The 14,376-nt window shown below is 33.7% G+C and overlaps 1 protein-coding gene across 1 annotated transcript in view; it reads left to right on the top strand.

Annotated features, from left to right (window-relative positions):
• PKHD1L1 (polycystic kidney and hepatic disease 1 (autosomal recessive)-like 1) overlaps positions 1-14,376 on the top strand; it is a 204,930-nt gene that overhangs the window by 61,327 nt on the left and 129,227 nt on the right. Inside the window, 13 exon segments of the mRNA XM_012645294.1 lie at positions 220-374; positions 2,237-2,359; positions 3,083-3,188; positions 4,233-4,343; positions 5,580-5,744; positions 6,697-6,818; positions 8,248-8,380; positions 8,829-9,024; positions 10,595-10,737; positions 11,157-11,261; positions 11,945-12,133; positions 12,936-13,106; positions 13,648-13,874. Of these exon segments, the coding sequence (XP_012500748.1) occupies positions 220-374; positions 2,237-2,359; positions 3,083-3,188; positions 4,233-4,343; positions 5,580-5,744; positions 6,697-6,818; positions 8,248-8,380; positions 8,829-9,024; positions 10,595-10,737; positions 11,157-11,261; positions 11,945-12,133; positions 12,936-13,106; positions 13,648-13,874 (1,946 nt within the window).

The following is a 14,376-nucleotide window of genomic DNA, read 5'->3' as shown; positions in this document are numbered from 1 at the left end:
TATTTTTAAATTGACAGATAAAATTGTATGTATTTATTTTTTTTCCAAGAAATACATAAATTCTTGGTATAAGCAGGATGCAAATTTCATTTTTATTATATTAGAGGGGAACATGTGGTTTATATGCGGTAATACATCGCACACATTTCATGTACTTTAGAGATGAAATTGGTTTGTGAATTTTGACTCCTGCTGTTTGCCATCCCTCTGTGAGTGCAGGCCTCCCCGCTGCCGTGTCAGCTGCAGATCTACAGTTTGCTCTCCAGAGTCTGGAAGAAATGGGAAGAGTCTCAGTTACACGAGAGGGAACCTGTTCTGGATACTCGTGGAACATCCAGTGGAGAAGCACATGTGGAAAGCAGAATCTTCTACAGGTTCCTTCATTTGGCTTGGCTTCTCTTTCCTTCTATATGTTGTTTTCTTATTTGTACCCTGCCTCATTCCAAAAAAAAAAAAAAATAGGGACTGTGTATATTTTAAGAATGCAAAGTATAGACAAAAACTTTGTAAAGGAAATTGAGGAGAAGAAGAGTGTTCTAAATTAAGTTGACCAGATGTTCTCTTTCAAGGACAATAGCTGTCACTACTTTATTCCCTGTCCCATATGGGAAAAGTCTAGGAATCTGTGTTGGAAGATCCTTGACAAGGGCAGTAGGAGCACAGGCAGAGCCAGTCTAAGAACCCAGTCTACGTGTACTTTAAGGAAAGGCAAGAAGAATCAGCCTCACTGTCTATAATATTCTACCACTAGAGCTATATCCTGGGCCTTGGACACTTTTGTGGTTGTAAAGATGACCTTTTCAAGTTCAGCTTAAGTGTTCATCCAATCACCTTTGCTTACAGTGTGGAAGGGGATGGGGAGAGGCGTTGGGCCCAGAGTATGTGAAGGAGAGTAGTGTAGAAGGGACTGGGGACTTGGAGTGTCAAACGTCAAAAAGATGATGCTTTCTAGTGATGATGGAAGTAGTGAGAAAACAGTTGCCTCTATGCAATGTTGGTGAGAACATAAATTAGGACAACATTTTGGGAAGACAATTTATTATCATCTGAATATAGATACCCTATGATTCAACAATATCATGTATGTAACTCTATCCTACTGAAATGATGATACAAATGTGAAACGGCATAGGCACAAAGGTAGTCACTGCAGAATTATGTGTAATAGTTAAATCCTAGAATCCTAGGAGAATGATTGTTTAAATGACATAACTCATATGAATACTATGCAGCCAGAGCAGACCCACATATATTCACCTGGGAAAAATCCTGACGCAAGGTGGGAAAAAAACGCAGAATTGTATGTATGAAACCATTTGGGATGGCGGAGGAAGGAGAAGGAGATAGGGAAGTAGGAGACACACAAAAAAGTGTGTAAACCTAGAACACAAATCTATATGAAAGTGCAACTAGTAACAGTCATAAAGATGTGGGGGTTATTTTAGGAAAACACATGGCCTGGAACTAGAATTAGAGAATTCCACAACTGAGACAGCTCTAGTGACTGGCCTCCCTCTTGGTATCTCTGCTTGTGTCTATGCATCTACTCTTTTCTCTCTTTTCTAACCAGTCTCTTCTGCTTATTCATTATTTCTGTTCCGTACCATCTTGGCTCACATGTGGCCGGGAATGAAGACCCCTATGTCTTTGCTAGTCCCTGAATACATCAGAAGGCTGCCATCTTGGATTTTGTAAGGACCAAAAAGTACATATTGATTTGATTTGATTTGATTTGGTTTCATTTTTAGCTTTGAAAGAAAAATATAATTGCAGGAATGTGGATGGAAAACCAGAGTAGTTAAAGATGCAAAATGTTAAAGGGGAAAGTTAACTGTCAGGTGGAAATAGAACAATTTTTCAATTATTCAATAATAATTTATCAAATTGATAATATTCAGAAGAAGCATAGAATATTTTGAGAAAATCAAAGTTAGTAAATTCATTTTCTTTAGACTTATGTTTTTAATCCTAAAAGTTCCAGTTAATTTTAATCATTTAACTCAAGTTATAATCGATGCAATGTATGATAATGCAGTAGCCTTAGTTTTTTCTTAAATAGATTATGTTCATTTTTGAAGAGGCTCCTTTTAAAAAATGTGACTAAAGTGATTTTGAAATTTCTTTTACATTCTTTGGCTTTTATTTCATTTTTCACCATGCTTAAATTTCAGAATAAAATCTAGCGTGGTCATATTTATTATAGCCTTTCTAATAAAATAGTTTTGTATGGAAATAGATTAATGACTCGAACATTATTGGAGAAAAGGCTAATGTGACAGTTACAAAGATAAAGGAAGGTGGCTTATTCAGACAACACATACTTGGAGACCTACTCCGTACACCCAGTCAACATCCGCAGGTATTTTTGAAACTTTTCTTATGATGTTTAATATAACTTTAAATGTATAACTATTAATAGCTTGCAATATGCGAAAGTCCTGGTAAAACAGGGGAGTTGACTTCTCTATTTTAATGTGAATATTTGTGTTAACAGTTGATCAACACGATAATATTATTTTATGAGTTTGGAGAAAAATACCTTCCTTTATATTAAAACAGATTTTTAACCTCTACTAATGCCAGAATTTGAAAATATTCTTTCATTTAATCTTTATAGTAACTCTGTGAAGTAATTATTAATGTTGCCTTTTTAATGATGACAAAATTAAAGTGTAAAGAATTTAGGTGACTTTCCCAAGAGCAACCTTTATTTTTCTTCATAGCATTAATCAACTCCAGGCATAATATGCATTTACTATTTTTAACTTATAGTTTTATGCAACTCTCTATCCCACCCCTACTAGAATACAAATTGGGTCACAGCAGGGCTGTCATCTGTTTTGTTTAATGTTGGATTCTTATATTTCTAACATTTACAATGGTGCCTGAAACATAGTGCACATTTGATAGATGACTAAATGAAAGAAACGTCATAGTGGAAAAAATATAAGTAGATTAATTTTTATAAACAAACAAGCAAACTGATAAAATGCTATCATTTTTTCTAAATCCCATGCATATTCTACTGAACCATGCTGTTCCTTTACCCCTGTACAGTAGCTCCGTGTTTCTTTATTTGAAGGTTGAAGTCTATATCAATGAAATTCCAGCTAAATGTTCAGGTGACTGTGCGTTTACATGGGATTCCACGATTACTCCCTTAGTCTTGGCTACAAGCCCTTCTCAAGGTAACCTCCTGATTTCTAACTTATACGATGGGGTAGAAGACAGCTAGCAAAATGTAAACTCTGATAAAGATTTTTAAAAATATATTTATACTAGTGTCACCAACTAAGGCAAGGAGACAGTTCGACATGGTAAAAAAAATCTATCTGATCAGAAAGGTATTGAAAGAGCACTAATTATTTATTTTTCAAAAAAATATTGCTTTTGAAGCTGAAATATTGCCTTTGAAGCAGAGGACTCGTTAATCCTTTATTGCTCTAGTTTTACCAGTTAGAATTAGCTTCTAAAATTTCACTGTGACATTGAGGCATTTTTGTTCTACTCTGCTAACTAGCATATTAAGTGGACTCTTTCATCACATGAGACCACTTCTTCTAGGAGAATTAGTATTGAAAGGCTAGTCACAAGACACCTGCTGCTTAATAAAAGAAAATAATTGGGTTCTAGATTTGAGAATAAGACATGGAAAAAATTATTGCCAAGAACTCAGTCTAGGGAGTACATTATACCATTTCTTCATAGTACGTTCCTGCTTTAAAAAAAAAAAAATGATTATGCTTTGTAGCTGAGCATTCAAGAATTGAAATAAGCAGCAGGAATAGGGATTGTAAAGATGGCTTATTTTTCAATCAGAAAGGTAAGCTCAGATACTATAATCACACGTATAGTCTTGGTGGATAGTAGGAAAATTCATCAGCTAATTTTATATCAGCCCTCCACCCCAAAAAAGCATTAAAATCTTACTGTCTACTTAACGTCTTTGTCATAAGAATACTTTTTTCCCTGACCTCATTCCATACTTTCAGTCAGATAATTCTTTCCACTAATCTCTGTCAACACAGAGATACAAAATATGAAGCAACATAGAGTCATTCAATGGAAAAATATACTGTTGTGAAATAAAAGTATTTTTCCCCTAACTTGCCTATGGGTTATTGTTTATATCTTTTAGAAGATAGGCTTATTTTTCTCTCAGAAATATTTGATTTCATAATGACAGGCTCTATTTTTATTTTAATATTGTTATTTAAATTTATCATTTGCAGGGTCCTATGAAGAAAGCACGATTTTAACCATAGTAGGTTCTGGATTTTCTCCTAATTCAGCTGTATCAGTCTCAGTTGGACCAATAGGTTGCCCTCTTCTTTCTGTGGATGGTAGGTGCTTTTTAAAATTGTTAAGTCTAATTGTTCTTCTCTAAGAGAAAGTGGAATCAAAGAGCAGTGTTACACTTATGATTACCCTGTGATGTATCCTATTGAGTCATAAAATTAGCCACCTCATTTGGATGCCTTCTCTTTTTAATCTTTGATTATGATCACAGACTAATTATTTCACCATTGTAGTGTCTTTATCCGTAACAGTTGATTTTTGGGTTTTTTTCTTTATAAAGTCGTTACATGAAATCTCCCTTGCCTTGTGTGTCTCTGGGACACACAAAATGTATGAAGCGCTATTCTAGTGTTTCATGGTCGCCTCTGCCCATGTTTTGGCAATGCCACATTAGTCATGCAGCAAGAGGACGTGGCCCTCTTCCCTGACTTCTAGTCCATCAGAACCTCTCTCCATCAATGTAGAATTTAAAGATCATTTATATTTGCTACCTCTTGATATAGCGAGGGACACAGTCTATTTCTTTAAAAGTTGTCTTTCTTAAGCCTAGGTATTTTTCTTAACTTAAATACATTGGAATTACATAAGCAAATCCACTTACCAAATTCTTTCTGTTGTTTTCAACTTAGATCTTTTAAGCATTCTTGATATCTAATAGTCAATACCACACCTGTGTTATCAGTGCACATAGACTGTTCTAAATACAGTGAAGAAAATGTTTTCATTTAGTTTTTGATTTTATTTCTTGATAAAACCTAATATTTTACTCAATTTTGGACATATTATATCGGACCAGAATTTTAGAATTATTAATATAATGAGCATATAAAGTAGGATTTTAAAAAATTATGACAGTAGCCTTTTGGAGGCATGGTAGCATCAGAACTAAATCATGTACTTTGCCTCCATTATTGGTTTCCTTAACTCTTTTCTCGGAGTGTCTGATTCATAACATCAGATAAAATTTTCCTCCCAAGATTCTCATGTCCATATAAAGTAGGATTTTAAAAAATTATGACATGGTAGCATCAGAACTAAATCATGTACTTTGCCTCCGTTATTGGTTTCCTTAACTCTTTTCTCGGAGTGTCTGATTCATAACATCAGATAAAATTTTCCTCCCAAGATTCTCATGTCCATTAATATATGATTAGTTTCCTTTGGATATATTTCTTGGGTTCTAAAAATGAAGGCCAATGTTAATATTTGCAAACAAATTTTCAGTAATATTATCTCAAAAAATTTTACTTTATTATTTTCTTCTTTTTTTTTATCACAAGAAAATGAGATCAAGTGCCAGATTCTGAATGGAAGTGCTGGCCGTGCTCTGGTTGCTGTGTCCGTAGCTGGTGTTGGACTGGCACAGAATGTAGGGGCTGAGACCTTCCACTTCGTTTACCAGAGTCAGATCTCACGCATCTGGCCTGCTTCTGGAAGCCTAGCAGGTAAGAGTGAATAGTTCCAAACAAGAGAGAAGATTGCGTACATTTCCATCATTTCACTGTGCTGTTTCTCGTACAGGGTGAAGGCAGAGGAACCCAAAGCTTCCTGCTAGAGAACAAAGGGAGGTGTCCTTTGAGAAGGCACAGTGATTAAATGGCTGACTAATTCTTTTGTTTCTTATGAAGCACAAGTCTGGGTGCTGCTTATACTTACATCTTAGGTTATTGAATTAATATCATCAATTATTACATGTTTCTATAACAAGCTCATCAATTATGTCAAGATAAGATTTATTAGTTATTATTCTGCTTACCAGCTGCTTCATTTGTAACCACAGTCTCAGTAGAGCCACTTGACCCAGAAAAAGTTCTGGGAACAAATTGGGGAAAGAAAGGCTGACACAAAGGATGGAAAGAAAATAACACATTTTTTTCTGTCCTGTTTCATTTCCTTTATATTTTACATGTTTCCAGGCTTAGTTTTGGGTTTTGTACTTTGGTTTTGATCTTTTTAGTGTGATTTATTTTATTTTATTTTATTGTTTTTTTTTCTTAGTTTTCCTTTTACTTAGAAGCATTAAAATTTGAGATTTGGCGAGAGTCTTAATTTCCCCACCTTTTCCACTCACAGAATGGTTGAGTGAATAGAAACAACATTATTTTTTCTTAGGATGAGGAAGGCACTATGGAAAATAGAAGGCATTTATAACAATGCCCCAAAGCAAGTGTGGGCTGCAAATCTCTGTTATTTTATTAAATCCTTTATAGTTCCAGGCCTTAAAGCTCAGGCTCAGGTGTGGGGTGGTGATCGTATATGTTTCCAGTCTGATCTTTGATCTATTTGCCAGTCCGTCTCTTGGATGATTAGACAATTCTCAAATGATCAGAAGTTTCTTTTCGTTACAGTTATCTGAGGCTTTGTTCGTTTGTTTTTGTTTTTGTTTTTTTTATAAAGGTGGTACTCTACTGACTCTATCTGGATTTGGCTTTAATGAAAATTCCACCGTATTAGTTGGAAATGAAACCTGCAATGTGATTGAAGGAGATTGGAATAGGATAACCTGCAGAACACCAAAAGTAAGCCCTCTGATTTCCATCATTTCTTCCCCATAGTCTGAAGTCTTCTGAATTAGGGAATATCTCAGTGGAGGGTTTAACAAGTGGTATATTTGCTTAGGAACTGCAGAGTTTCTGTTATGCTCTTTAAAAATTGTTTCTTCAATATCTTTCTGCTAAGATTCAAAGACAAAATATTATCTTCACATTCTAGATACTTAAAATCATGAAAGAAGACAGACATATAAACCAATATTAAACAATGTATTCCATTTGAATTAATAAAGGTAGATACAAAATAAAGATAAAATACAGTGGAGAAAGTGTCAGAACAGTTTCACAGAATAGTTGATGTCCTATCAATGCTTGAGGGTAAATGAGAGTTTACCAGGTACATCAAAGGATAAAATAAATTCAGTACTAATAAATAGTCTAAAAATATCAGGGAAGCAAATCTAGAAATTTTTAGTTTCCCAAAAGGAATATATTTTTAAAATGTATTAAAGTTTCGCAAAAAATGTCCAGTTCTCAACGGAATATTGTATCTTAGGACCAATCATGGTTCTTTATTTTTAAAAAATAATCTTTAAATTTAAACCAAGGCTCTGGTTTCCTTGTTATGTGCAAAAGGATGATAAATCTAGTCACTGACATTTTTTTAAAAAGGTAGCAGAATAAGTAGGGGTATTATATAATCACAATCTGTAGGAAAAAGCAATTTTTGTGTTGGGTTGAATGATGGAGATGAGAATCTACGGGATATTGTCAATTAAAACTTATTTTTTAAAAATTGTCATTCAAATACCATGACAGTATATAGGGAATTTTAAAAAAGGAGTAAAATTGTCATTTGGTTAAATGCTGAGTGTACATTAAACAAATACTAGACGATGGAAGATGTTTTTTCTATACTGATTTGGAAATGCATAGGTGCTCTATCAGTGAAAGTACCAAATATTTTTCATAGGGGGGTCCAAGTGCTTAGTCATGGATTCTGGAACTAGGTCAGCAAAAGTATAATAACGTGATTTATCAGTGAAAAGGAATAAAAATTACATTTAAATCTATCTTAAGAGCAAAAAGTAAAAACTTTTAGATATGTTATGCTTTATCAATTAGAGAATCAGTTGTTCAGACCATCACAACTATATTGTGGAGCCCTCAGAAAGCCAATAATATAAATGCATTTAAATTGAACATAAAACCCTTAAAACAACTATATCAAATACCTTTATCTTGAGAACTCTAACATGTAAGCTATGTTTGACACCACAACTTTCTAAATATCTGAATATTGATTCTGATTCATGACTTTGAAACAAAACATCTTCAGGGGTTTATTTGGAATAATTCCGCTTTCAGCCATTGGATTTGTGTATCTTTTTTTTTTTTTTTTGAATTTGTGTATCTTAACATTAAATGTTTTCTAATTTTTTCCCTCTTATTTTAGAGAATTGAAGGTACAGTTGATATTTCAGTTATTGCCAATGGATTTCAAGCCACAGCAAAGGATGCTTTTAGTTATAATTGTTTACAGACACCAGTTATAACTGATTTTAGTCCAAAAGTACGGACAATATTAGGTAAGATGTTCTTCAATAAGATCAATCATTAGACACACACATATATATATATAGAAACCACTTCTAGAAAGTCTTTTGAAACATAGCTTCTCTTGAACTTTTATTTCTTAAAGTAAAAACAGTCATAAGTTGTGTGCGTTGTGTGTTTTACCGTAGACTAGTCTATTTATTATTTCACTATGAACATACACAATGAGAGAAGTATTTAGTTTTTTTCCCTAAAAGTACTTTGCTATCTTTTGTTCCCTTATAAATAATTGAACATAAACTTTATCTTGACATAGCCACCATCAACTCTTTCACTGTTTTTCCTTTTGTTTCTGAAACTATTAGGATTTCCTAAATCCAATGAAAGATGAATTGTGAATTGATTTATTTAATATTCAAATTTCACACTGGATAATAAGTTGAACCTTTTTGCAAACTTTTTTTTCTTTTAAAATAATAGAAGAAGTTAATTTAACAATTAAGGGTTATAACTTCGGAAATGAACTCACACAACATATGGTGGTGTATGTTGGAGGAAAAACCTGCCAAATTCTTCACTGGAACTTCACCAATATTAGCTGCCTTTTGCCCAAGTTGTCTCCTGGAAAACATGATATCTATGTAGAAGTCAGAAACTGGGGTTTTGCATCAACAAGGTATGATAGTGAACATAAACTTGATGGAATTGTGGAACACAGTGGGCTAATGAAATTGGGGATAGGAAAAGAAAGAGCCATTAACCTATAATATGTCAATTGCTTTCTTTACCTTTCTGTATTTCCTTTTGCAAAAGATTCTGAGCATATCTCATAAAATACAATATGACAATTAGTTTTGAGACCAATAACACTCAGATCAGGTTGTAAAATTCTCTGTGCAACTAGGCTGGTGTATATGTCACATGATTTTTATTCATTCAGAAAATACTTCTGAAGCAGTTTTTAGGGGGCAGGTATTTACTCAGTTTTGCCAGTTGGATTTATGGTCATGCCCCCTGCATTAATGGTGCTCACAATTTTGTTGGAGAGATAGACTCAAAGGATAATATCAATAACTTAATTATAAATGTAATAAATACTGTGAATAAGAGGTACAAGTTTCTGTAAAAGTATACGATAGAGAGAGAGATAACTTATCCTGAAAAACAGGGAAGAATTCTCAGAAAAAGTGACAATTAAACCATGAAATGGGTAGGAACTGGCTATCTGAAGGAGAAGATAGAGAGAATCCTTCTCCAACTCTATTTCCTGTAAGTATTTACTATTTTTTTCCCCTAAAACTGCTTATTAACTGGTAAAATTTTAGTTCTGGTATCAGAAAGTTATTGGTTTAGAATGCTTAGAAAAGGAAGAAACTGAAATTTAGGGACTAAAAAAAGGCAAGTAAAGCTGATGTCAAAGTGGAAGGAGAGATGATTGCAGCGAAATCTTGGAGGAGGTGAAGGAAGATGAGCAACAAATAAAAGTAAACCTCAGGACCACCTCCTTCTTAGATTCACAGGGTGGAGCTCACATGGGTTCTAGAAGAGTTGTTGGCTTGTGCTGTGGCTTGACAATATAATGGGCAGAATTGACACCATTCACACCTGAATGCAGGTTGTGGTTCAAGAAATACCACTTCAGTTATGCTTGGAAGTTAAATAAAAGTTAACACAACCACTCACTTGGGTTTCTCTATCCTCTGCAGTTGTGAAGGGAGCTGGGATATGGGAGTCAGGTCAGAAAAGCATTCACATTTTGATGGCCTCCTAGCAGACATGTTGCAGCAAAGCCAAATAAATTAAAAACCCTCTCATTGAAACACTGGGAAAGGAAATCCTGACAAATTGCTAACAAACATGGAATGATAAATTCAAAGTAATTACACAAAATTGTTATTTTGTGTAATTCTAACAGAAACAAAAAATATTTTAAAAGATTAAATGTATTTCTTGTGACCTCAGTTCTCATAACCAATTTTTCCATAATATTTTAAGATCTGTCTCAAATTCTAGTGTGATTAGATTTTTTCAGAAACCTAATTTTCACAGTTAGGGAAAAATTATGAAATATGCCATCTGACCAAATTGACATTATGGTAATTACCAGATTGTCTAGCTTAAAAAATTAATGTATTATCAAATATTCAATTATTTTCTCTTTCTAAAGGAGTCATATCCTAGCAAGAGTTTAGCAATATGAACAAGTAGGAAGCTCACTGAAAAATCTATCCATTTTTCTTTTTCAGAGACAAGTTAAATGCTTCAATACAGTATGTTTTGGAAGTGACCAACATGTTTCCACAAAGAGGCTCCTTGTACGGTGGAACTGAAATCACTGTAATGGGTTTTGGGTTCAGCCCGATTCCAACTGAGAATACTGTGCTCTTAGGTAAAACCTTCATCCCACAGGAGGGCTGTTACCCTTTTTCTCAGCTTAAAGGATATGCTATAGATGCCGAATATTTATTATACAAATATTCTCCATCAAGGAAGCTTTATTTTTCTATTAGTGTAAAAAAGGTTAAGTGTATTTGGTTAAGGTGATAAAGAGAAACTGAATACCTACTTTTGATTTCAATAAATATTGTGTATTTAATGAGTATTGAACACTTAAAAGGGGGGAGTCTGCTCTGAAAATTAGTACTCACACATGATTACTATCAGAAAAAATGTACCAAAGATACTACTATATAAGGCAGAGCTTTTGAAGGGCCTTGGCTGTTTATTAATTATACTTCATGTCTATAGTCCACAAAAAATATTTGAGAAAGTGTTTTTTTCTTTATTTGCCATCTTTGTTCTTTCTAGGGTCCTTCCCTTGCAATGTTATATCATCATCTGAAAAGATCATAAAATGTACTCTTCATTCAACAGGGAGTGCATTCAGGATTACCAACAACGGGAAAGATTCAGGTATCAACCAACATTTATATATTGTCAATAATGAAAGCACTTTACCTGGGAATTAATTTGATTTTTGTCTATTTTCTACTTCAAATTATTCAGAGAATAAGTATTGTTATTTCTTTTATAATTTGTCAGTGGTATTCACTTGACATGGGGGTGAATCAGTGGTAGGCTTGAGTCTAGATGGCTAGACTACAATTTCCAACTTCAGGAATTGCCATTTGGTTTTGTGGCAGTACAGACCTCAGGAATTACCATAGTTTCTTATCAGTCATAGGTTTGCAAATGAATCTTCAAATTGAAATTATATTTATTTTTGCATGCCTCTATGCCTCAGAAAATTCTTATGCTTAAAGAGTTGATCATAGCTTTTAAAAATATTCCATGTAATGTTTCTGAACAACTTATTTATTGAGTTTTAGACTTTTTTCCAGATTGTCTCTTGAGCATCATTTTGGAGTTGTGTGACTTATTTTTTCCTTACCTTCTCATTATCTTACTTGCTATTATTTCTGTTTATTTTTGTTAAGTGTTTAAATTATGTACATAATAAAGTTTTACAATGTTAACTAAACAGTTGTTTTCACTAATGACTGTAAAAAAAATGCAATGTTGTTAAGGATAATTCTTAAGAAATTTACTCCTTTTCCTTTTTTTCCTTTAAAATATGACTCAATTCTTGCTCCTAGTACATGGATTAGGTTATGCCTGGTCACCCTCAGTCTTAAACGTGTCTGTGGGAGACACAGTGACATGGCACTGGCAAACACATCCATTTCTTAGGAGGATAGGATATAGAGTTTTCTCTGTCTCCAGTCCTGGAAGTGTAATTTACGATGGCAAAGGATTTACGAATGGAAGACAGAAATCTAAGTCAGGTATGTTTCTGCTTTATTGAATTTTGCAGCATGCCTCTTTTTCCTAGATATAATAAAATGACATTTTGTTTAGATGTAATATATAGTACTTTTGGAAAAATGTTATATACAAATATACAGGGTGGTTTAGTTGGTATTTTATTGCCGTAGCACAAATGTTGTTAATGAGTGTAAGCAAGTTATTTTGCATGTATGAAAATGAGCTCTGTTATTAGAAATATCTTTATTTTTTTTAGAAATATCTTTATTGATTCTGTAATAACTGACTCATCAAAAAACATTAAAACAACAAAATACAATGAGAATATATGTTTAATCAAATCTATCTGGTAGCAAGCGATACATTTCTGTTGATTGGAATCAGCTTTAAAATGAGCATTCCTTATAGGCCAGCTAAGTGTAAAGTATGTCCTTTAGATTTCCTGTTTGGTTCTGTACATGTAACAGTTTGAACTTTTCACTCATAAACAAAAATTAAACTGATGGTTTTTTTTTTAATTTGTCATTCCACATTGAGACTTTCTTTAAATTTTGGAGAATTATGCCAGACTTCCTGTGGTGTTTTCCAGAAAATTAATGCTGGATCTTGTCTTCATGGAATGTAATTTCATTATACAAGATATCTTTTTTATAGCCAGTGAATCATTCCCTTCCTACTTCCTATTGAAATATCATACACATGAAAAATAAGAAGCCTGTCATCTGCATGTGCATTTAAATGATCATTTCAAATTTTCTCACCCCCTTTTCAAAGATGCATTAATTGCTTGTATTTATTATGTACAATCTCATTTTATGGCAGGTTCATTTTCTTACCAATTTACTTCACCTGGAATCCATTATTATAGCAGCGGGTATGTTGATGAAGCTAACTCCATTTTTCTCCAAGGAGTCATTAACGTTTTACCAGCTGAATCCAGGCACATTCCCCTGCACCTGTTTGTGGGTAGCACTGAAGCCACATATGCTCAGGGTAAGATGGAAAATCTGTTACATAGGTGATCCGAGCTCATGTGATCTTTCTGGAGTAGGAGGCAGATAACTGGGTCTAACTGTGCTTCTCTCTTACTAGCCACATGACCTCTAATATGTTTGGGCTTCTCTGAGGCTGGAAATTATTCTATAAAACAATGTCTTAATGTCTTCCTACCAGTCTCCCAGAATCCTTGTGTGCCTCAAATGAAATATAATGTGAAAGAGTTCTGACACTCTATATGTGCCTGAAAATATATTAAAATGTGAGATGATGTTATTGTTTTATTTTTCCCTATGCAATCTGGCCTTGGACAAATTGAAGAATAAATACATTTTATATTCACTCTTCCCTCTTTATTGTACCATCTTTGTCGAGGTTTTTAATACCTTTGTACTTCCTAGGACCCTCTTGTCATTTAAAAATATATATATTTACCAGAATTTAAACCACAATCATCAAAAGAAAGAATAACACAGTTTGAAAACAATTTTCCTTTAGAATATAATTCCTGACTTATAGACAGTTCTTTTGTCTAAAGGAGGACCTGAGATTTTGCACTTGGGAAGCTCTGTGGCAGGCTGCCTAGCAACAGAACCCCTGTGTGGCCTGAATAATACCGGGGTTAAAAATTCAAAAAGATTGCTATTTGAGCTTTCAAGTTGTTTTTCACCATCTATAAGCAACATTACTCCATCCACTGGAACAGTAAATGAATTGATAACAATTACTGGACATGGCTTCAGCAATCTCACATGTGCTAATAAGGTAAAAATAAAACGATCTCCTTTGTATTTCTGTATTCCCAATAAAAACATTTTGATCATAACCTTGTAATTTAGTTTTTACGAGCTTTATTGAGGTATAAGTCACATAGCATATAATTCATCCATTTAAACTGCACAATTCAATAACTTTTAGTATATTCACAGAGTTGTGCATCTATCACCGAAGTCAATTTTAGGACATTTTCATTATCCCCCAAAATAAACCCCCAAACCCTTAGATATCACACCAACCCCTCCTTCTATCCCAGCCCAAGGAAATTTCTACTTTCTGTCTCTATAGATTGCCCATTCTGGGCATTTCTGATAAATAGGATCACATAATATGTGATCCTTTATAACCATCTTTTTTTCAACTAGTATAATGTTTTCAGAGTTCACCCAAGTGGTATTATGTATCAGTACTTCATTTCTTTTTATGACCTAATAATATTCTATTATATGGAAGACCACATTTATTTATCCATTCTTTACTTGATAGACAA

This window comes from Propithecus coquereli, unplaced genomic scaffold (assembly GCF_000956105.1).
Source record: "Propithecus coquereli isolate 6110/MARCELLA unplaced genomic scaffold, Pcoq_1.0 Scaffold23, whole genome shotgun sequence".
Taxonomy (NCBI): domain Eukaryota; kingdom Metazoa; phylum Chordata; class Mammalia; order Primates; family Indriidae; genus Propithecus; species Propithecus coquereli.
This window is presented reverse-complemented; position numbering and strand designations above follow the sequence as displayed.